Source organism: Pezoporus occidentalis, unplaced genomic scaffold (assembly GCF_034315485.1).
Source record: "Pezoporus occidentalis ecotype Australia unplaced genomic scaffold, CSIRO_AGI_Poc_V1 ctg312, whole genome shotgun sequence".
Classification (NCBI taxonomy): Eukaryota; Metazoa; Chordata; class Aves; order Psittaciformes; family Psittacidae; genus Pezoporus; species Pezoporus occidentalis.
In genome coordinates, this window is record NW_026915073.1 from 17,159 (window position 1) to 41,140 (window position 23,982).

General features: G+C 52.8%; 1 protein-coding gene across 1 annotated transcript; it reads left to right on the plus strand.

Annotated features, from left to right (window-relative positions):
• The first annotated feature begins 533 nt into the window (after positions 1-533).
• NMT1 (N-myristoyltransferase 1) lies at positions 534-18,086 on the plus strand. The gene is made up of 12 exons (XM_062628222.1): positions 534-825; positions 8,030-8,135; positions 9,432-9,576; positions 11,807-11,925; positions 12,472-12,563; positions 13,196-13,312; positions 13,804-13,974; positions 14,332-14,440; positions 15,519-15,689; positions 15,943-16,110; positions 16,487-16,624; positions 17,786-18,086. Exons 1-12 carry the CDS (start codon positions 698-700, stop codon positions 17,804-17,806), a joined length of 1,485 nt encoding a protein of 494 aa, XP_062484206.1. The 5' UTR covers positions 534-697; the 3' UTR covers positions 17,807-18,086.
• The last annotated feature ends 5,896 nt before the right edge of the window (positions 18,087-23,982 follow it).

The following is a 23,982-nucleotide window of genomic DNA, read 5'->3' on the forward strand; positions in this document are numbered from 1 at the left end:
CTCAATTAAGCTCCATGCGCTGACTCCACCGGACAGGGCGCTGCCTGCAAAGTGGCATATTCCCGGTGGTCCCAGGCCGTGACCACTCCCTAGGCCTCCCCAAGCCCGGGGGCTGCCGCGGCTCCTGCCTGGGGCCTGTGATACGGTTGGGAGTCAGGGGGCGGGAGCGCAGAACCAGCCGAGGAGCGGAGGTACCGCCCAGGCCGGGCCTGGCCACGGGATGCTAGGGCTGCAGCAAGAACCGCCGACAGCGCCGCCACCCTCTCAGCCTCTGCCGAGCTTCATGCGCGGAGCAGCATCCCGTGCGCCTATTGGCTGGTGGGAAAAGGGGACTGCCTCTCAGCCAACCAGCGCCTCCCTTATTGGATTTGGCCCGCCCCCTTAGGCAGGAAGCGAGTGAGGGTGAGGACCCCACGGACTCGACGTAGGACAGGAGACGGAAGATCTGGGCCTCGGATCTCCACCACGCCGGGTGGTCCCGCAAGGCTGCGCCAGTGTGTATGAGCCCTCCCCGCCGCCAGCGAGCCCCACCCCGGCCGCCCCCAAAGGCCGACGGGAGCTATAGTCCCGGACCCGGCGCAGCGTGGTCTCCGCACGCCGATACAGACTACCGATCCCGGCATGCCCCACGGCCCATCACCCAATCGCGGCGCGCTTTGTTTTGGGGGTGCGGCAGGCGCCGAGGCTCCGTTGCAAGATGGCGGACGACAGTGAGACAGCAGCGAGGCGGCCACCGGCGAGGTGTCCGCGGCCGCCACCGGAGGAGAACGACCACGAGTACTGCAGCGACTGCGAGAACGAGGCGGGGCACAGCTCTAACCGGGGGTGAGCGGCAACCGGGGCCGCCCGCCGCGGCGGCGCCTGGGCCCATTGAGGAGGCGGTGGCAGGGAAGTGAGCGGCGGCCCGCCCTGCGGACGTGCTGATTGGCTGCGAGGCAGCGTCCCGCTCTACGATTGGTTTAGCTGCCCGTCAATCTGCCCGGGGGGGTGGATCCGTTGGCTCTCATTCACGCCAGTTGTGGGAGCGTGTCTGGAGCCGAGTGGGGTCGGGTTCGGCAGTGGCGTGGATGGGGAACGGGCAGCGCCGTGTCCGGGGGCAGCCGGGACGGGGCCGCGAGTGCCTCTTCCTTTGTCAGGAATGAGCCTAATCCGCAGCTCTTGTTGTCCTTGTGTTAGGGTGTGTCTCACGTGCCCCCTGGTCCCCAGCACAATCCCCTCCTGGCATTTCCAGCACCACAGTGACACGCTGGGTGTGTTATCGCGCTCCCCGGAGCCTGAGGCTGCCCTGGAAGAAGCCCAGGCTCCTGCGCACCCATTCTGGCCTCATCCTGAAAACAGCTCAGGGTTTTGCAAAGCTCAGCTAATGTTGTCTTGTGGTTTGAGGAGCAGGATATGAAATACTGAGTTAGCAGCAATTAGGCTGGTTGTGAGTGGACATAGCAAGGAAGGGCTTTATCTAGGTAGTAAAGATCTGAAATCCCCAACAGGCACCCATTTACTTGCTGCTTTATTTGATAAGACACGGAGCTGCCTCCCCATGCCTATTGGTTTCCTTCTTGTTCCTGCTGGCTTTACATGCAGCAGGGCATGTCGATGTGTGGCTTATGCCACATCATGTTTCCAGAGGGTTTGCATCTTGCACTTCATGCCCCTGGGCCTCACCATGCTCCTCTTCCTGCTCGCCTTGTGCCCCAGCAGCCGCATTCCCAGCGTTGTGGCACAGAGGCTGTCGCCTTGGACAGCTCTTCTTCCTCCATCGGCAGCTCTCCAGAGGCAATCTCGCCTGCCTGGTAACTGAAGTGAATAAAAGGTCACTCAAGAAATATCACAGAGGATTTCTTTATGACAGCACAGGTGCCTGGTTATGGTGTATTTGCCTCCCAAGTGTGGCACTGTGTCTCAGGCTAATAGGTATAGCTGTTCCTGGGGAGATTTTTATTCTCTTTCCCTCTGACATGGTTAGGTTTGTGAAAAGCAGAGCCAAGCAGAGAGGAGACACAGTGCTTAATTACTGTTATTTCCCAGTCCAGAGGTTCAACCTGTACTTTGCCAGGAAAAGGTCTGTTCTTGGGCCAGTATCACACCTGCAACCTCAAGGAGTTAAAATGCAGTTTCCTGCCCGAACTAGGGCAAGCATGGACGTGCAACAAGCTAACTGGGCAGCTGGGGAAGTGTCCCAGTAACAAAGAGAGAGTTTGGATCACTCAGGAAATAATGTTGGAAGTGTGGCTGACAGGCACAGTGATCACAAGCACAAGGCAGTGAACCTTCCAAGTGCTCTGGCAAAGCTCCTGTTTCCTCAAAACCTAATGGGGGGGGAGCCACTTAGGAGAGAAAAGACTGAGCAATAGGAAAGGTGGTGGTTTTCTTTCTCAATGCATGTTCTACTGATTTCTGTTCTGTTCTGTTGATTTCATATGTCATGTTACGCTGGAGTGGGGGAGTGTTTCCTGTCACTGTCCCCTAAAACAGGGCAGGGGAAGTGTCTTGAGCTGCCAGGGGGTTGCAGAGCAACATTCTGAGTCCTGCCTCGGCCCAGCTTGTGGTGAGAGTTATAGAATCATAGAATAGAATCATAGAATAGTTAGGGTTGGAAAGGACCTTAAGATCATCTAGTTCCAAACCCCCCTGCCATGGGCAGGAACACCTCACTCTAAATCATGTCACTCAAGGCTCTGTCCAGCCTGGCCTTGAACACTGCCAGGGATAGAGCATTCACAACTTCCCTGGGCAACCCATTCCAGTGCCTCTCCACCTTTACAGTAAATAACTTATTCCTTATATCTAATCTAAACTTCCCCTGTTTAAGTTTTAACCTGTTGCCCCTTGTCCTGTCACTACAGACCCTAATGAAGAGTCCCTCCCCAGCATCCTTATAAGCCCCCTTCAGATACTGGAAGGCTGCTATGAGGTCTCCACGCAGCTTCTCTTCCCCAGGCTGAACAGCCCCAACTTTCTCAGCCTGTCTTCATACGGGAGGTGCTCCAGTCCCCTGATCATCCTCGTGACCTTCCTCTGGACTTGTTCCAACAGTTCCATGTCCTTTTTATGTTGAGGGCACCAGAACTGCACACAATGCTCCAAGTGAGGTCTCACAAGAGCAGAGGGGCAGGATCACCTCCTTCGATCTGCTAGTCACACTCCTTTTGATACAGCCCAGGATACGGTTGGCTTTCTGGGCTGAGAGAAACAGTTGCTGGATCTTGGCTCTGAGATTCAAAACACACAATTATTACTTAGTGAAAGCAACACTTTCTTTCCTTTTAAGGCCAGGAAAGAGGAATTGAGCTTCCCCTGCTGCCGTTCCGTGTCAGCACAGGGAAGTTGCTACACTGCTCTCTGCTTCGGTGTCCAAGTTGATTTCCTCCCCCAAAAAGTACAAACAAATCCCACTTTTGTCACCCTTTCTGCAGAGAAGGCTCCTGTCATGTTTCCAGGTCTGTGGAGGGTTTATTCCTGTTGTAGATAAAGACATTGGAAGAGCAGAGACTAGCACAGGCTCTTCTTCCCCAAGCTGGTGCCAGCCCATGGGGTTTGGCAGCCCACAGGCAGTGATGAGACCACGGATTCAAGTGGCCCAGCCCTGTGAAACGTGGTTGTTGTTGGCAAAACCACACAGGGAAGGTGGGAAGAGTTCAGGGAGGGTTCTGTGGCGTGAACTGAGTTGTTGCTGGATGGAGCATGGGGGGAAAAGGGGCTTTAGTCAGAGGGGCAGCTGTCAGATTTGACAATCCCTGCTGTCACTTGCACTGAGAGGGGATGTTTCTGGGACATCTGCCATGCTCTACCATGCAGGATTTAGTTTTAGGTGTTGTAAGGAGCACAGTAATGGCACACTCTGCTTCGGGACCTGTGCTCTGCCATCTGCAGAGCCTCCCTCCCCACCCTGGCCCCTGAGATGATTACAGCTTAAGCACCGCACCCGATTAGCCCCAGGTTTCACAGAGGATTTTCCAGCACCTAAACAGGGAGCAGGGAGCTCCTGGTTCTCATCTGACACCTTTCAGGTGGGGAGGCAAGGCCATGCAGTGGAGGAATTACAAGCACAAGCCCTTGTTTGAATCTGGGAATTGTTTCCAGTTGGGGTTTTAGGGCAAACCAGCATTTCTGGTCCTGTTTGCTGAGGTGTGAGCCAGTCTTTGAGGCTGAATGTGGCAGTTTGCTTTGTGGAACAGAAGATGCTTTTTGATCACTGCAGTGTGTATGCTATGGACAATAACACCCTGTCCCTGCCTTTGAAGTCCCTCCATGCCCACCCAGAACTTCCTGCCTGGCTTTGGCAACTCTGGGAGCCATGGGGAGTCAGACACAGCCAGAGTTGTCCTCCCTTGTGCTTTCCTCCCTCACCTTGCACAAATAAAGCCCTCAGAGCTGGGAATACGGCAGGAGCACGCGTGGGTTCAGGTTATAGATAAGTGGGTGCTGGGCACCAGTTTGTTACTGGGTATGCCTGGGCTTTGCCAGCCTCCAGAGGGGCTAAGCTGGTGCAGGACAGTCTGAGTGGGTCTTGCCTTGAGCAAGCCTGCCTGGTTTTTAGGTGCTTTCAAAAGCCTTATTTTCGTGCTGCCTCACGTTATGGGTGTTATTTTCTGTGCAGTGGTTGGTTGGCAAACTCTGAGTCATTTGGTAGAGGGGAAGTGGGGTTACAGCCATACATAATGGCCATAATGTTGGTGATGCCTTTCCTGGGAGAAGGGAACATGGGTTGTTGCAGGTACTGGGGGTGCATTTTGCATGGCGCAGCCAATGCGTCCTTCTCCACCCGCTTTATCTCTTAAAGCAGCTCAGGCTAGAAGGGAGATAGGGAAGAAAAACCATGGGCTGTGGGACAGGAGCTGGCCTGGCAGTTAACCCTTGCTGAGGGAGCAAGCAACTTCAGCCCTTGCAGCTTTGTGGGTCACATCAGCTGCAGTAGTTGGCATTTTGTATGGTGGTAGATCATCCCAGGATGCCTGGGATATTTCTGTTACTTTGAGGAGAGTCAGAAGGGCTGCAGCTACACTGGAGCATAACAAAGATGATACTTGCTTTCCTAAATGGACTTTAAAATAGAAAATACCTATAATTACTGTTTCCCAAGGTGTAGCAAGTTGGACCTTCGTGTTTTCCAGCATTTTCACACATGCTGGCAAGTCCTCTGCTGGGTTGGTTTTCATCTCCCAGCTGGAGCAGGGCCCTTCCCCACACCACAGCACCTGGGAATGCAAAACTTCATCCTACCTTATTCCATCCTGATTTCTTCCAGGTCACAATGGCTTTGCTCATAAATCAGGGAGGACTTTTCTCAGGAACTTTACCTGTGAGTCTGGTATGGGATGAAGTGATGCTGGTTGGGCTGAACTCATTAGCAGCAAGCTGGGAGTTGGCAGCTCTGATTTATGAAGCAAAGTGACACCGACTGAATACTCAAGGTCTGGAAGGATTTTGTTTTTCTCATCTGACACCTCCAGCATCCTGATGTGGAGGTGACCTGGGAAAACATGTCCAGTCTCCTTTGGAAGGGATGGCTTCCAGCATCTGCCCTCAGATGTGCTCACAAACTTGCCTTGTGCCATCAGTTTGTGGTGTTACAATTGGTAAGAAATCATACAATCCCAGACTGGTTTGGGCTGGAAGGGACCTGAAAGCGCATCCAGTCCCAACCCCTGCCACGGGCAGGGACACCTTCCACTAGAGAAGGTTGCTCCAAGCCCCTGTGTCCAATCTGGCCTTGAACACTGCCAGGGATGGGGCAGCCACAGCTTCTCTGGGCACCCTGTGCCAGCACCTCAGCACCCTCACAGGGAAGAGCTTCTGCCTAAGAGCTCATCTCAGTCTCCCCTCTGGCAGGTTGTCCTGGGTTCAGCAGTAGCAGTCATGTTTCTCCTGCTACTGCTGAACCCAGGACACAGGTTCAAGCCATTCCCCTTGTCCTGTCCCTACAGGCTCTTGTCCAAAATCCCTCTCCAGATTTCTTGTTGCTTCTTTATGTGCTGGGAGCTGCTCTAAGATCTCCCTTAAGGAGCCTTCTCTTTTCTAGGATGAACCAGCCCAGCTCTCTCAGCCTGGCTCCAGAGCAGAGCTGCTCCAGCCCTCACAGCATCTTTGTGGCCCTTTCTGGACTTGCTCAAGCAGGTCCATGTCCCTCTTGTGTTTATTGCAGCTCCATAGTGGATGGTTTGGCTCACCCCAGTACCTCAGTGTGGCCATCCTGCCTGGTTGGGGATCTGCCAGGTTTCACCCATGCTCCTTTGCAAGGAGTTTAAAAATATAACCTATGGTGCATTTGTCACCAGGATCAGCAGTGGTGTCAGCACCACTTTGCTGTAATCACTTGTGCTGTCATGACAGAGCTTGTGCCTTGGGGTGGAGGTGAAGCCCTTCCTCAGCAGAGGGAGGAGGGAGAGATGTCCTCCCGCAGGGACAGTTCAGCAGTGATGCTGATTCCCACAGGGCTGCAGCTCCGTGGCTGCTCCTCTCTCTGTTCTGCTTCTTAATATGCTTCTGGAGAAGAGCAAGTGGTACTCACTGGGAGTTTCCAGGCTGGCTGGTGCCTCTGGGCAGATCAGCTGTGTGGTTGTCCCTTCTGGGAGGGCAGCACTCATTCTGGGAGTGCGAAGAAGGAGACCCCTCTATACAATAAAACAACAAATACGCTGACTTGGATCCCTGAACTCAGACTTGGGGAAAGAAGAGGACAAGGTCCCCAGTTACAGGAGACCCCAGACATGTCCCGTATCATGCCCTGGGCAGACCTAGCCCTGCAGAGCTCATCCCGGTTTCCAGCCAGACCTGCGCTGGTGTGGGTGTCAGTGCCCACCAGTGGCGGACCTTGCAGTTGTAGGTACTGTGGATGTGCCAGTGGATGCAAAGAGCAGCTCCCACCCAGGGTTTTCCATGGCTTTCCTTGCTCTGGCCTCTCCCCTTTGAGACAGGCATGGACTATTGTCCTCAGTGAAAACAGAAGAGGAGATTTACTGCGGTTTGACTGCAAAATAAACTTGACAGCACTGACAGGGACAGGACAGCTAAGCGAAGCTGCTGGTGTGCGCTGCCCCCTCGTGTGTGTTGGCAGCTGGCAAATCACCCCTGGCCCTGTGTCCCTCCTGTTTCCCCTCATCCCTCTGCTCAGTCCTGCTCTGGCCATCTCAGGGTTGAATCTCCACCTGAGCTGTGGCCGTCTTGGAGGCTGTGACCCTGTTCTGGGGTCTTGAGCCAGGGAAGCTCCTGGCTTGAGAAGTCCCAGCCCTGCAGCAGTAGCGTTGTCTGTGCTGTGCCCAGGTTAGGCCACATCCACCATGCTGGGAGCAGGCACTTTTCCTCTGTGGTGGCGTCCAGCAATAGTCCCCTTGCTGGACTTGCCCAGTAAGGCTGAGTTCAGGATGAGGTTTCATGCTTTGGGGTGATCGCATCGGCTATGGGACTGCCATGTATCCCTGGAAGGATGGGCAATGCCCTGGCACATGCTCCCAAATTTGCTGCTCAGTCTCAGTTTTCTAGCTCCAGCATAACAGTGTAATTTCCCACTGTAACAGCTACTGTATCCCAAGATCATCACCTCTGCAGGGGGGTGACAGTGTCCTTGGCCACCAGCCCCTCTGTAGTGCCTGAACCTGCTGTGGTGACTTATCCCCAGGGCTGGACCAGTGTTTGCTGTCCTCCATCCATCCTTGGGCTCAGAGAGGAGGAAAAAACCTAAGCTGGGCATCCCTGCCTCTCCTTGGGGTGGATTTACATACGTGTGGCCAAGTGGGGTGGTGTGACAGCAAAGACATGGTTACCTGCAGTGTGGGGCACTCCCCACCACTGAGCAAACCTGCAGGGTAGGAGATGTTGGTGCTGGTCCCCTTTTGGGAGCTAACACAGAGCTCTGGGAGAGATGCTGGGAAGAGGGCACAGCACTGCACCCTCTGTGCACTGAGCATTCACCCTCCTGGAAACTTGGACTGAGAGCAGGGAGCTTGTGTTTTCTTTAAAGAGTGACAGAAACCCTATAAATGTTCTCCAAAAGAAACCTCAGGGCTCTAATGATGTTTCTTTTGTTCCTTAGAGGCTTGAGTCCAGCAAATGACAGTGGAGTCAAAAAGAAGAAAAAAAAACCCAAAAGGAAGAAAGAGAAAGATCAGCCTAACCAGGCTCAGGACCAGCCAGTGAAGGTGACTGACCTCCTTCCCAGAGTTGCAGCCCCACACAGCATCCAGCCCCATCCTGAACCTCCCCAGTGTAGCTTAGGGCAAGGAAGGAGTCACCAGGATCAGGGTTTTAGGCACTTGGCTGCTCAAAGAACTGAAGTTTTCAAGTGGTTGCCCAGCCTGGCTCCATGTGTGGGAATTCCCATCGGTGCAGGAGGTGTTTGTGGAGCCCTCCAGGGTAAATGTGGTTGTTTTCTGAACGTCCCAGTCCACTTTAATGAGCAATGAAAGGGTCACAGGCAGGGAACTGCCACTGCCCCTGCTGCCCACATCCACCACGGCAAGTGTGTTCTCCTCCTTCTTGGATGGCATCTGATACTGTTGATTTTCTGCCTCATTTTCATAAGAGCAGCAGCCAGGTCAGAGCAGGGTCTGTCTCACCCCTCTTGGCTTTGCCTGGTCCTGTCTAGCAGCCAGTGCTTCAGAAAGAAGGTTGGGATACGTAGGGTTTGTCCCTGCCAGGGTGGCATCCTCCTGGCCTTCTCATCCCCTCTTATCCTCTGGCAGGGGACACACAGATCTGCACATCAACAGAAGCTCTTTTCTATCCAGTACCCAGTTCGCATCCAGATAGTGCTGATATTTTGTCCTCCTGGCTGTGCAGAGCATTAATTTGGGGCTTTGCATTTTCAAACTAAATTCTTCAGGAATCAGGGAACAGTTGGGGTTTGGAGCTGGCCACCCTGCCAAGGTCTGTCTGAGGAGGAAGAAAATCTTTCTTCTTGATTGAGCCTCTCCACCTTGTCGTAGTCCACAGGGCCCAGGGACTCCTCTATGGAAGCTGCTATTTGCAGACATGGATCCAGCTTAGGTGGAGGAGGCTGAAGCAATGAGGGAAAAGCCACCTCAGGAGACCCAGGTGCTGGGTGTGGATTGAGCCAGGGAGTCTCTGGCTCATGCAGAGTCTCAGTCCCTGCATGAGCCAGGGAGTCTCAGGGTGTTAGCCAAGGTGGAGCAAGGAGCTTTGCACTTGGGGTTTACAGCACCCTCTTAACTGTAGCTTAAAGCATTTTAAGCCAGTTCATCCACCTCCCTTGACCCAGGAGTGCCTAGAAACCAGGTCTAGGTCTGTAGCAGGTGGCTGGTGACAGAGTTCATCCATTTTGTAGAGGGTTACAGGAAAATCTAGGATGGGAAGGGAGTCTCTTACCTGCTCTCCCCTTCCTGGCAGTGTCCCAGGGCAGAGTCAGCTCCCTCAAAGGAAGAGCTGAAATACAGACCTGGTGGCTCAACTTACTCATTTTGCCGTTCTGTCCTCAGGTGAACTCATTACCTGCTGAGAGGATCCAGGAGATTCAAAAAGCCATAGAGCTCTTCTCTGTAGGTCAAGGCCCTGCCAAAACCATGGAGGAAGCCAGCAAAAGGAGCTACCAGTTCTGGGACACACAGCCAGTGCCGAAGCTAGGTATGTACAGCCCCTTGCTGGTTTGTGCTCCTTTGGGGAAGCCTTGTGGTCCCCAGGCTGCTCAAAGACACCTGAAGTAGCTGGTCTCTGGCCAGCAGGTGAATCCCTAGATAGCTTCTCATTGCTGTCCTGTCTGGGCTTTGAAGGCATCAGTGATGCTTGTCTCCCATTCAGAATCATGGACTCTCAGCCCTGCCACTGGAAAGCTGTGCAGGTGCGTTGGGTGGTCAAGAGATACGAGGAGCCATTTCAGACACCTGATTTGATGTCTCTTGTGTTTGGGCATCCCTTCATTTGTATTTAGCCCTTGAACTGGGTCTCCAGAGCCCTCTATGCCCAAGTTTCAAGCGCAGCATTGTTAGCCTTCTTCTTGCAAAGTCCTAAGGACTTTGCAGCTAGGTTTTTCTGAGAGTTGAAGCTTCCAGCAAGGGGTCCTTAGTGTGGAATGTAGCTCGGCATGAGACCGGGCCAGTTGCTCAGGGAAGCAGGTCCATATGCTGAGCTGCCACATTTTTGGTTTTCTGAGCTAAATTCAGCCTCTAGCATGGGTAGGTGCTGGGCTCAGCTAGGAGAAGGGAGACACAAACCTTGAGAGCATGTGCATGCCCAAGCTGCCATGCACATCTAAAGATGAGAAATCCTTTCTCTTCCTGCCCTCTTCCCCCTGCAAACAGCCTGGCTCTTCTTCCCAGCTCTAGTCTTTGCTCCAGCCCTTTCTCCAGTTTGCTCTTGACACTATCAGCTCCATCAGAAGTGATGTATTGTCAGTAGCAGGTGTTGCTCAGGGTGGCAGGAGCTATTGGCAGCTGAGCACATCTGAAAGGCAGAGGGGAGCCCTGCTTGCTGATCTGTGTGGCTGGACGGTGCTTCTTCCCAGCCTTGTTGGATCAAGTCTGCAGTGCTCCTGGGGTGCCGGGGTTGCTTTGCTTAGTCTCCTCCAGCAAAATCCATGTAGAGCTCAGGAGAACTAGTAAATGAGCCCAAGCCCGTAGTTTCTAGTTTTACCCATAGCTTGTCATGGCTTCAAATTGGCTGCTCCTCAGTAATTTCCTTTATGGGGCTTCAAGTCCCTTTTGCTGCAAACACAAACTGTATTTGATTCCCTTTGCTTGCTGTCAGCACCAGGCTGAGGCTTTCTTTTGTCTCAGAGACTGCTGAGAGCAATGGTTTTAGCTTTGTGCTTGGAAAGTCATAGTGAGATGGAATGGGGTTGGGTGAGACAGCAAAACCAGATCTTGAATTAGCCTTTTTTTCCCAGAGGATCCTGGGCATGGCAAACATCATTTCTGCATGGGTAAACTCTGGAGGAAAGGTGGAAGATGTCTTCAGGGGAAAGAGAGGCACAAAACAGCACGTTCCTCCATACACCAACTTGCTATGCTGTGCTCTGACTCAGGAACATGCTCTGGCACACAGTATTATGTACATCAGGCTAGTGAAGGCTGGGTAACAAAAGTGCTGTGGGATTTTGGGGACTGGATTCCAGAGCAGTTCAGCACCTGCTCAAAACAGGGAGGACAGCCAGGGGTGAGCGTTTCTGGAGGGGTGTGATGGGGGCAGTTTTTGCTCTGGGCTTTCTTCAGCTCCCCGTTAACTGCAAACCTTTCCAATCCCTTTTTAAGGGAATTCCTAATTCGCACAGTTTGCTTCCCTTCACAGCACTCAAGTGGTGCCACTGTGTTGACATCCCCAGGAAAGCCAGTGCTTGAACCAGGATCTCTTGGCTGAATCAGGAGCTTTAGGAGTCAGTGTTTTTTCCAACAAAAGTAGTTCTGTTCACTGCAGCTCTTCTGTAAGGGCAGTGGGAAGGAAACCCTGACACTTGCCAAATGGCAAGGGCCAGAGCTGGCAGGGAGAGAGGCACCATCCCATGGAGCAGCTCATGGGAAAGTGCTGGCCGAGGCTGGGATTGTGGGGATGGGAAAGGATAAGATGTAACATGTGGACCTGGAAGACATAGCTGTGTCCCTGAAGCTCATCAGCTCGGTCATCTCCTCTCTACTGCCCAGTCAGCTGCAGTGTTGCCCTGGAAGGAGTTTTGATTCTCTGCCCCTGTGTCACAACAGATGTGTTACACATCCCAAACTGGGTGGGTGAAATAGCAATTCATGGCTCCCCTCAGCAGGAACCTGGGGTAGGAGACATGAGTCACATTGGTTGCCAGATTGAGCTGTTGTTGTGGAGACTTGGCTTCAGAAGTAGGTGTCTTCATAGCTCCTTGCTCTCACAGGAGAAGTGGTGAACACCCATGGTCCCGTTGAGCCAGACAAAGACAATATCCGTCAAGAGCCATACACTTTGCCTCAGGGCTTCACCTGGGATGCCCTGGACCTCGGAGATAGAGGCGTGGTGAGTACAGGCAGCTTGGCACATGTACTGGAAGGCCATCTCCTTTGCCCAGTTGGCAGTTCTGTGCTTGGACTGCTAAAGGTGGTTTTGGGGACAGGAATGTGTCCTTCACCATACCAGACAACTCCCCAACTCAGTGGTCATGTCATCTCCTTGGAGTTAGCTGGGTCTGACTTCTCCCACTGTGCAGTTACCTCTTCCCCATCCCATGTTGGCCTGGTTAGCCTGGTTTCTTCGCAGTGATGTAAGGATACCTGAAGCCAGGAGTTTTCGCTTAGGAAGACCCTCCAGACTGTGACCCACCTCCCCGGGAGATGACCTGTGTCATCCTGTGTGTCCTGCTGCTTACCAGGCTCTGCAGTGGCAGGTTCAGGAGCCTGGAGCCAGCAGGCCAGAGCAGGAGGACATGCCAGAAACAGGAACACATCTGCATATGTTACCCATTGCTGTGGCCACACAAAAAGTGCTCAGGGTCCCATCTCAGGGCAGCTGGGGCATGTGGTGGCTGAACAGATTTCTTAACCTGCTTGGTCTCTGCTGCTTCAGCTGAAAGAGCTGTACACACTGCTGAACGAGAACTACGTGGAGGACGATGACAACATGTTCCGGTTTGATTACTCTCCTGAATTCCTGCTGTGGTGAGTGGCACCATGACCATGGAGCACAGGGGGCTGGATGCTGCTGAGCTTGATCCCAGTGACAGCAGTGGAGCTGCTGTTGCTTTTCCCATCTCACTTGATGAAACCTCCCTTCCTATCTGTCACCATGTGCTATTGTCCCATGTACACTGTGAGAGCTCTCACTCAGCCCTGCCTGCCTCTGGTTTCCTTGAGAGATAGGAGCCTAAACTAGGAGCTCTTTTTAACTCTTTGGGTTGATTCCTGAGTGTTTGTAAAAATACCAGTAGCTGAGGAACTTCTCAATGCCCTGGAGCTGTAGGATGAAGGTGGCTGCCAAGCAGTGTTGCTAGGAATAACACTTGGACACCTCTTGCACTAGAGCTGCTGTTTCTTCAGGGTGTTGGTCAATCAAGGAACATGGATTTCCTCCTGTGTCACTAGTGAGAACTGGCTTTGGCCACGGAGTAAAGGAATTGCTCTGGATCCCAGTGGTCCTGCTTGTCACATCACTGTCACCCTCTCATCCTGCCTGCAAACCTGCAGCTGCCTTGGGAAGCCTGGACAGGGTGTCCCAGGGCACAATGGGGAGGCAGGAGCAGGTACTCTGGGAACCTTTGGGATGTGGCTTCTGAAGTGTGTCTCTTCTCCAGGGCACTGCGTCCTCCAGGCTGGTTGCCTCAGTGGCACTGTGGAGTCAGAGTTGTCTCGAGCAAGAAGCTGGTTGGATTTATCAGTGCGATTCCAGCCACCATCCACATCTATGACACGTGAGTGCTGCTTGGCTGCATTTCTCATTCTGCCGCTTAATGGTACATGGGGCTTCCTGGGAGCACTGAGGAGGTCTGGCTGTGTTGTCCTCCCCAACCAACAGAGCCAGACCTATGCTGCCCAACCGTGGGGATGCTTTGCTGCTTGGAGGAGAAGGTGGGGGATATTTAAGATGAGCAGTGAAGTTCTGTGCAAGGACATCTTGTAGTTAGCCACCATGAAGGCTGTTTTCCTTAAGAAGTGAGGTCAGCTTAGAGCTCTGGTTTATAGAAATCTTCCAAGGCTGGATGGAGGCCATTTAACTTGGGAAAACCTTGGGTAACAGCTTAAGGGGGAGTTCTCCAAACCCAGCCCTTGCTCCTTGGCCTTCCCTAAGGCTTTGACTGCTCTTTTTCTTGAAGGGGCTGGAGGTAAATTGCCCTGAGTGTTGGACTGATCCTCCTGGCTCAGGACAGTGGGGTCTCATGCTTTGCTTTGTTTCTTTCCCAAGAGAGAAGAAGATGGTAGAAATAAATTTCCTGTGTGTGCACAAAAAGCTGCGTTCGAAACGGGTGGCTCCAGTTCTGATCCGGGAGATCACACGGCGGGTGCATCTGGAGGGAATCTTCCAGGCTGTTTACACTGCAGGGGTGGTGCTGCCAAAGCCTGTAGGGACTTGCAGGTGAGTAGCTAGGCTACTCCAAAGAGATTCCTGCCTGTAGACCTTCCCTTACCAAGATATCTTCTGTAGCATGTGTGGGATTCCCCAGGACAGGAGAGATTGATTCCAGCCCAGGTTTCTCCCCACAACATCTTTCCAGGATTAAGTCCAGTAGCTTTGCTTAAGCTGCTCATATCTCACAGGACAGGACACTTTCTGCAACACAAGTGCTTCAGTCTGCCCTTGTTTTTCTCTATGGGAGCTGCTGGCCTCTTCACCAGTTCTGTCATGTTCTCACCCTCTCATGGCACCTCTGAGAACCTTGTGGCCATCCTGCTGCCCAGGAACAAGTCTCCCACTGTGAGTGTGTTTCTGCAGGTATTGGCACCGGTCCCTGAATCCTCGGAAACTCATCGAGGTCAAATTTTCCCACCTGAGCAGGAACATGACTATGCAGCGTACCATGAAGCTTTACCGGTTGCCCGAGGTGGGTGCCAGGCAGGGCTGTGAGCTCATGAACTGCTCCTTGCTGAGCAGGGGGTGAGGCTGGGAATTGGAGAGACAAGCAGCTCAACTGAGGTCAGGTCCTCTGCCTGGAGAACTGGGGTTTCGTTCATATAGTAAATGATTCTGTCAAGCCACTGCTCTTTATTTAATCTTTATGTATGTTTTGCCTGGGTACCTGCATTTTAAGGCAAATTTTTGCAGCTAGAGGACCTTGTGAGCTTTTGTTTGATGGTGAGTCACATCCTCTCCTGCTGGTAAAATAAGAATGCAGATATGACAGCCTTCATCTGTCCAAACACAGCCTTGGAGTGACTGTGCACTGGGTTAGTCCCTCATTCTTCAGTCAAACTGATCGGTTCTGTCACTGCCGTTGTCCTGCCTGGGAAGTTCCCAGATGGATATGAGAGAAAAACCAAACAAAGCATTAAAATTGCCACCACCTTCCCTCACCTTGTTGCCTTCATTTTGTTGGTCAAAGCTGCTTGTTGCAGTTGGAGGGTGCTGCTTCAGGGCTGAGCATCACATGGCTCCTGTCTCCTGCCTCCTGCTGCAACAGAGGCACCAGTTGCTGGGTTGTAACTACTGGGTTTTGCATAGAAACCCAAACCCTGAAGCAGTCTGTGCTGCTTGAGCTGGGCTTTGCTGAGAAACCCGAACCATACAGTAGAAATTGAGACCAACTAGAAATAACCTCAGGTGGTTCCTTGCAGTGCCTGAGGCACATCTCCCAGTTATCCCTGCTGCAAGCAGGGCCAGAAACCCAGAGGGAAGCAGAGATCTTGAGTTGTTAGTGGGTAGGAGGCCACTTCCAGTGGGACTTCACCTGGCATTTGGGGCCTGGGGACCTGCTGTGCTTCTCTGTGGTCTCTGTGCCAGTGTCACAGCTGATCGCATCCATCATGCCAGGCAAGCAAGGCTGGGGGATAGGAATGCTGGGGTTTGGGACTGAAAATGGGCTGATCTAAGCAGATAGCATCTCTGTGCTGCTTGTCAGAGAGCCCTTCAGTGATAAAAGTCACAGTGCAAGCAACTCAAAGGGTTTCTCCTGCTTTCGGTAGACACCCAAGACTTCTGGATTGCGGCCAATGGAGCACAAAGATATCTCTGCAGTGCACAAGCTCTTGACCGAGTACCTGAAGCAGTTCCACCTGACACCCGTCATGAGCCGAGAGGAGGTGGAACACTGGTTCTTACCTCAGGAGAGCATCATCGACACGTTTGTGGTGGAGGTGAGGGGGCAGGAGCAAGATTGATGGTGTTTTCTTCAGTTTCTGCCTCCTCTGGAAGAGGCTGCCCCAGTCAGTGAGATGTTCTTTCGGGCTGGGAGGTTTGAGCTGCTGGAGAATGGCACCTCCATCCTGGGCTGCCCAGAGTCTCCTCACAGGGAGCCCACATGTCACTCAGACTGGCAAAGCCTCTCTGAGGCTCAGGCTGGGCTTTATCGTGGCTCTGATGTGTTGTGGTGTCACTTCTGGTTTCCAGAGCACCCCAGGGGAGGTGACAGACTTCCTGAGCTTCTACACGCTGCCCTCCACCATCATGAACCACCCAACCCACAAGAGCCTGAAAGCTGCTTACTCCTTCTACAATGTTCACACAAAGACGCCTCTCATCGACCTCATGAGTGATGCTCTCATCCTGGCCAAGTTGGTGAGTGATGGCTCATCTGGCTGCTCTTGGGCTGGCCATGGGGCAAGGCTTATACCCAGGGCTGTACAGACCCAAATCCCAAAGGATCTGCCACCCAGGAGAGGGATGCTTGGATAGCCTGAACCTTCCAGCTAGTGGTGAGCTGAGCTCAGGGTATCTACTCATTTCTTACAGCAAATGGTATTGCTGTACATCCACAGCACTTGAATTGAGGGTGGAATGCTAAATTATTTCTTGGTGGCCTCAGTCCCTTCTTCTGGGGGTACAAAGCTGGACAGGAGTGTGGTCAGGCAGCTCATGGATGGGAGGAATTCATCTGTGTAAGCAGGAGGAACTGATAGCTTTGTGTCTTGTCTTTGTTAATCTTCTCTTGCAGAAAGGATTTGACGTCTTCAATGCACTGGATCTCATGGAAAACAAAACCTTCCTGGAGAAGCTGAAGTTTGGGATTGGGGACGGGAACCTGCAGTATTACCTGTACAATTGGAAGTGTCCCAGCATGGCACCGGAGAAGGTCAGTGCCTTGGGGTGGTGAAGTCCTCCAGCCCAGCCAGTGCACAGGAAGGGCTCGTCCCCTCAACCCTCTGCTCTAGAGAGAACAGACGAGTGTGATGGTTGTTGAGTCAGTGTTAGCAAGACCCTGTGCCAGTGGGAAGCTCTACTTACAGCATGTGCAAAAGGGCTGCCTGTGGCTCCAGCAGATCAGAGCTCGGGATTAGCCACCAGTATGTCCTGTCATGCAGCAGCCGGAGAGCACCCAACAGTGGTGACTGCCTGTAGAGCGACCTGGCCTGATAATCAAGCTCTTGGGAAGCAGCTTCTCCCAAATCTGTGGCTATTAGCTTAGAAACAACCTTGGCTGGTAAATCAAGTCTGTCTTGCAGACTGCTGGACCCCAAATATCAGTCACCTCCCCAGCTGGAGTTGGGCAGGGTACAAATGCCCGTTTGGCCACGAGTCCAGGGCTTTTGCTGCTCTCAAATCATACAATCCCAGACTAGTTTCAGTTGGAAGGGACCTTAAAGCGCTTCCAGTCCTGACCCCTTGCCACGCGCAGGGACACCTTCCGCTAGAGCAGGTTGCTCCAGGCCGCTGTGTCCAACCTGGCCTTGAACACTGCCAGGGATGGGGCAGCCACAACTTCTCTGGGCACCCTGTGCCAGCGCCTCAGCACCCTCACAGGGAAGAGCTTCTGCCTAAGAGCTCATCTCAGTCTCCACTCTGGCAGGTTAAAGCCATTCCTGCCTTGCCCAAAGCCCCTCTCTTGTAGCCCCTTTAGGTGCTGGGAGCTTCTCTAAGGTCTCCCCGTAAGGAGCCTTCTTTTCTGCAGCCCAGCTCTCTCAGCCTGTCTCCAGAGCAGAGCTGCTCCACCCCTTGCAGTATCTGTGGCCTCCTCTGGACTCACTCCAACAGCTTCACATTCCTCTTGTGTTGTTGCCCCAGAGCTGGATCAGGACTGCGGGGGCAGATCTCCCCACAGCACAGCAGAGAGGGAGAATCTCCTCCTTTGACCTGCTGTTCTGGGAGTGCAGCTCAGCATAATATTCCAAACTTGGAGAAACCCATATGGGCAACACTGAGCCTCCCAGCCAGGGCCTGTGAGCTGTGTCGATGTGGGGCAGAGGACGCTGGTGCTGGGGCACATCCTGACCTCCCATTTCTGTTGGCTCCCCAGGTCGGACTGGTGTTGCAGTAGGTGAACCCTGGCCAGGAGAGTGCGGTGCTGCCAAGGAGCCAGTCCCAGCGGCCTCATCCTTTCTGCTGGAGCCGGACCCACACCGGGAGCGGTGGCACTGACCCTGTCACCTACTGCCTGGAGTCACTGTCCTGCCAGCACCAGCCATCTCCTTTGTGTTGATTTAATTGCATCCTTGTAAAGACATGATCAAAGGAATGTAACTGCTGAAACTAGCTCATGATTGGCGTATAATGGAGTTAACGGGTGAATAATAAAAGTATATATTATAGATATTTTAGATCTTTCCTGTTCCCACCTGCCATGAGTTGCATTCATCTGCTGAAGGCCACCTCTGGGGTGCTGCACCGTGACTTTTCTCCACCAAGGTAGACACTTGCTGCGCTGAGCAGCCTGGTGCTAGAGTGCTAGAGCACCGGGATGCAGTGGCCAGGCTCCCGAGCCCTCCTGCCTGCCTGGAGGGGGCTTTGAGCTCTGTCCCCTACTTGGCTGTTTTCCCCAGGGTTGCTCCATCCTTTGTTAAACTCGGTACTCCCCATGGATGCCTGGAGAGGGAGGATGGCACCATCCCTCCACGCAGGTGTGGGAGCGTCTCCAAGTTTCTTTCTAAGGGCTATTTGTGCAAGCAATGCCTTGTCCCTTCTCCTCCCCAGCCTCAGAGACCTGAACCCTCTCTGTTCAACGGGTCAAGTGCTGAACTGAGGAGCAGCAACACCAGAAGCTGCGGTGGGACTCAGCTCCTCGCTGCCTCTGGAGCTCATCCGGCGCACCCCACTCTGCTCAGACTCCTGGGGGCTCATTCTCTGCACCACTCCCCATAATGCTGAGGCTGCAGGCATCAGAGGGATGCTCCATCACTGCTACCACACCTCAGGGCTCTCTGCTCAGCTGCTTTTCTTTGGAAGCATGGAAATATGGATACACATGCAAGCGACTGCCCTGCCAACGCACAATTGGCGTCACCCTGGGCTTCAGCCTCTCCAGCCACCCCAGTAGCTCTTCCACCAGGCTCATTACCTTGTGTTATGGGAACCTCCAAGGTAAAGGAGATATTTTCTTTCATGGAAAAGCTTTATCCCATCAAGATACCTTGGGAAACAAGAACCCACGCAGTGTGCCACTTGCTGCCATTACATGAACTGTGTCCATGAAGGGCTCCCAAGATGCTTCTGCCCTCCCAGCCAAAGGTTTCTAAAGCTGCACACCAAGGCCAAGACCCATCTATGCATTCCCTGTCCCTCTGTGTCCCCATCCTGCCCTATGGCACACCACGGACACCAAGGGCCTTTGCCCACCCAGCCTGGACCTGCAGGGCCTTGGTGGGGAACCAGGAGCCCATCATGTCCCTGCGGCAACCCCATTGCATCCCCTCTGCTCTGGAACCTGTGTCACCTATGCAAGTACCTCTGTCCCCTCCTGTCTCCCTGGTGTCCTGGGCTGGGGGAGGCTGGGTGTGGGTGAGGAGTATCCCCTTCTCCCCTCGGCAGGTTTGGGAGCTGCTCCAATGAGCATCCATGGGTGCTGGGCAGCTCCCTGGGCAGTGCTGTATATGGGGTAGCCTCAGCCGTTTTTCCCCACTCCAGCCCAAAAGGCCCTGGGAGGTGACAGGGACACTGGGACAGGCTCTGTTAAAATAAAACCTTTATTTGACTGGCTTAACAGCGGGTTGTAAATCTGTGACTGTCACTGGTGCTGGAGAACAACCCCTAGCCAAGTCATAGGCATAGTAGGGCATGTGATGGCAGGGTCCCCTCAGGGACTGAATGGTGGCCTTGGGGACCTCGTGATGATGGCACCGTCCTTGTAGACCAAGTTGGGGCTGAGATCAAGCACATCCAGGGCTTGGTGACATTTGGGGCTTGCTGTCACCCATCTCACTAGCCTTTACCCCCAAGGGCTGTTCTGGGCTTTCAATAGCCTGGCCACCCTGTCGTGATTGTCACAGCATCTCTATCCACTCAGGGTCATAGCCAGGGAGGGGAGGAGCAGGGCACATGGGCTAGCAGATGGAGTGGCATTAGGGGACATGGAGGGGCTCCCCTACCCCCTTTGGGTCCTGGGGTGGCACAGGGGACATGGAGGGCATCCCCTATGTTCTTGGGTCCTGGGGTGGCAACACAGGATATGGAGGGGGTTCCCTCCCACCCCATGGCCAGACAAGTGACACTCCTAGGCTGTCCCCATACAGGAAGTGGGATGTCTGTAGCACAGGATGGTGCCCACCCCATGGGGGAGCAGTTGTCCCCCACACAGGGACACAATGTCCCTCCAGCTGGGATCTTACAGGCTCTTACATCGAATGTGAATGAAGAGCGTGGCAGGAGACAGGGACATGCCATCCTTGGAGAGCAGATGGATGTGCCAATACTCTGGGGACAAAGGCAGGGGCTGAGGGGGTGGAAGGGGCCCGTCCCCACCCCCAGGGGGCAGCAGGAGGGCACCCACTTTCCTGCAGGCTGGCCATGAGCAGGGTGGACTGCCCCATGAAGTCATTGCAGGAGGTGCTGTCGTTGTCCTCCATGAAGCGCAGCAGCTCCAGGTCTGGTCCCCACAGCTCGAAGCTCAGCGTCTTCTCAGTGCAGATCGAAACTTACAGATGGGAGGTGGTGTTGCTACCATGGCCACCCTGGCCACCAGAGCCACCCCAGATGCAGGGACTAGTTTGACCCATCAGAGCACTCACCCTTGCCTCAGTTTATCTGCCATCCTGCACTGGGGTATAAGGGGACTGGGGCAGACTGGGGGAACAAGGGTGATACTTGTTCTGAGCTGGGCTATACTGAGGAGAGGAGGTCATACTGGGGTTGTGATGGGTTATACTGGGAGAATGGAGGTCACACTAGGACTGGGCTATACTGGGGGAATGGGGTGCTGGTGTTGGATGAACTGTGAGGAAGTAAGATTAATTGCGCAGTACGTTCCCCAGCAGGCACTGTACAGAGGTTGTAGGTGTCCATACCATAATTTTAATTTCCCCTGTGTAATCTGAGTCAATCACCCCTGGGAGAATGAACAAGCCTGTTCTGGAACTGGAGGATCTACCAATTAGCAAGGCGAACAGACCATCAGGCAATGGCCCAAACACTCCTGTGAATATCAAACATACACTCTAATCTATGATTGTTGTACACTGGCTTGTAGCCAGGTCCAACCCAGCGCTTCCTGTCGTGGCATGATAGTGGTCCCAGATTGCATTCCATTTGGGACGCATTATCTCACAGACTGGCTAACCAAGCCGGGGGTTGTGGGCTTTGCCAGGTGGCCCTGTTGGTTGCTCTCAGGGCACCAGACCTTATGCGCCTCCAGCTGTTTCCTGGTCTGGCAGAGTATTACCAAATTTGTCAAACTTTGAGCAACACTGGTTGCCCCAGTGACATCCCTTTTGGCATCGAGGACAGAGTTGAGTGGGAGCTCTGCCCTGAGCTCCATCTCTTAGACTCCTACCTCTTCCATTCTGATGGGGGGCAGTCCTTCTTGATATGTCCCTCCTGTCCACAGAGAAAACATTCCGCTGCTGCCTTAGCAACAGTCAGCTGCTGGGTTAGAGCTGCTGCCAACAGCTCAGCTTTATGCTGCTCTGACCCAACATTCTGACAGGCTTTTATGAGAGCAGCCACAGTTTTAACTTGATTCCGTAATGGAGCTATTGCTCGCTTACAATTGGCATTACCATTTTCAATAGCAAGTTGGAAAAATAACAAGTTGGCTGCCTCAGGAGAATCAATCTGCCGCTGTATGGCTGTTTGCAACCAATCAAAGAATTGCACATAGGGTTCTTGTGCCCCTTGTCAGATCTCCCTTTTACTCAAATCTGGCAGCCTATGGAGCACCCCAATGACAAGATCTGCTGCTTGGGTAAAAACATCATGGTTTAAAGCCACTTGAGCTGCCCCTGTTGCATACTGGCGCTCCCCCAACAACTCTGCCTGCCCAACTGCCACACCATTCTTTAGATTATCCATTGATTGTGCTACTACTCAATCATGATATTCAGTTGACTATACTGAGTGTTGTGCTGCCGACAGCACATGGCGCAGAAGAGATTTCCAGTCTAAGGGAGTCATGGTGTATGATTCTCCTATGGCTTGCAGCAAATTCATCAAGATGCTTGCAAACCATATTCTTTCACAGATTTCTGCACTTCTTTCACCACATCACAAGGTAAGTGTCCAAACTCAGGAGTTTGATTGGGTCTGCAGATGCTTGGCATGGCTTGCAAAAGCTGCAGTTCACTGTGCTGTAATGCCTCCTCTCTACATTTGTTCAAAAGACCAGCACCATGTTCCTTTTCCCATTACAGCAGAGGGGCAGCTGGTGGTGGTCGTGCCACGGAGGACTGGGACAAGTGTTTATGTTGCTGTTGCAGGATTTCATCAGCAGTGGGGGCCATAGCAGCCAAAACTTTCACAGGTGTCAGTGGTGGGTATAGATCAGGTTCTGTCCCTGGGTCAATCAGTCCAGGATCAAAGGGATCCTATGATTCATCAGAATTTTCCACCAGTGGGGGAGCTGGGCCTGCGTCAGGGCCAAGCAGTTCAAAAGACTGCAGCCCCCCTGCCACTTCTGCCATATCAGGCTTAGAAGCTGCCACATTCTGCAATACCTGCTCCGCTGGCTGCAAAGCTCACAAGGCTGAATAAACCAAGTGCCAAGTCAATAAATGTCCCATTAAGGAGTCAGGCTTTGCTGTCTGGGCTGTCTGCAACTCTTCTCCCACTCACTGCAACAGAGTCAAATCGTAAGAGCTGATTGGTGGAAACCAGGGGCAATGATCTCTGATCCACATCAATAGTCTAAGTCTAGCTGGGCTACCTTCAAGTCCTGTCTTTGCAGAATGCACTGCAGCAAATTGTTATGGAGGTGTTGCTCCTTTGTTGCCCCTTGACCCATATTTAGAATCAATACCTCAGACTATCTACCCACGACTGCTCACCTTAGCTGTCCAGCGACTGGTGATGAATCTTATGAGGATCCTCTACTTCAGCTTGTTCCCTCCATCCAGCCAAATGGGGTACACCACCGGGCTTCTGCACCTACCATCGGTCTGCAATTCTCTTCACATCTTCATTTCCCTGTTTGGGTGCCCCTTGTGGTGTATGGAGACACAGACTCTGAGAATGGAGGTACAGAATTGTTTATTTAGCACACACCAGATGATTATATACTTTAGTCTTTCAAGGGCATTACAGCACATAACCAATTAAAGACTGCCACACATACTTTCATGTAAAGGTCACCCAATCACCATTTTCAACCACCTCTTCCTTATTATTGCCTCTAGCTAACATTTGCCTTAGATTAGCAATTTCTGCTATCACTTGAGCAATCACCACTCTTAATCAAATAGCGCAGGCTACATTTTCCTATGTTTATATTGCGGTTAATCACAAGACATCTTCTGTTCTCATAGCATCCTGTTCTAGACAGTCCATGAAGAAGAAACGTCGTCTGTTTGTTCTCTTCAGTCAACCTATGCCAGCACTTTGTGGTCCGCTTAGCACACTCAGCCGCACCACGTTCCTAAAGTCATTTTCCATGTAGAGGAAACGTTGCCCCAGGGGCTATGGGATGGGAATTAGGGGGGTTGGGAAGGAATGTCCCCCTACTTGAATTTGGAATTTGTGATGTGGGAATAAAGGAAATTCCCCCAAATGTAGGAAAACAGTAGTGTGGGATGATGATGAAGCATGACATGGGGCTGCTGAAAGCTGCTTTGCATTGCCATCCCAGCATCCAGCACTGGGTGAGTCTGGATTAGGGTGGTGGCCTGCGAACCCCATAACATCCCACATCCTCAGAGCACCTTGTACCTCCAGATCACCCATGTTCCCATGTTACCCATGTCCCAGTGCAATGTCCCAGTACTCTAACACATTCCCCCAAGATCCTCATTATGCAGCCCCAGTGACTGTCCCTGTGCCTGGTGCGTTGTCCTCATGCATTGTCCTGATGTCATAGCATGTGGTCTCAATGTCCCCATGCATGGCCACAGTTTCCTGGATGATTGTCACAGAACCATGGGATTATTTGGTTTGGAAGTGGACTGCGCCTGTGCACTGTCCTGGTGCATTGCCCTGGTGCACTGTCCCAGTGCATTATCATATTACACTGCCCCTGTGCACTGGAACAGTGCACAGGTTCACTATCCTGGTGCACTGGCACACTATCCTGTCCCA

Excerpts from the sequence above, each read along its gene's own strand:
- NMT1 (XM_062628222.1), top strand. The coding sequence starts at position 698 with ATGGCGGACGACAGTGAGACAGCAGCGAGGCGGCCACCGGCGAGGTGT. Across the intron at positions 9,577-11,806 it reads ACAGCCAGTGCCGAAGCTAG|GAGAAGTGGTGAACACCCAT; the intron begins GTATGTACAGCC and ends TTGCTCTCACAG. Across the intron at positions 14,441-15,518 it reads AGCTTTACCGGTTGCCCGAG|ACACCCAAGACTTCTGGATT; the intron begins GTGGGTGCCAGG and ends TGCTTTCGGTAG.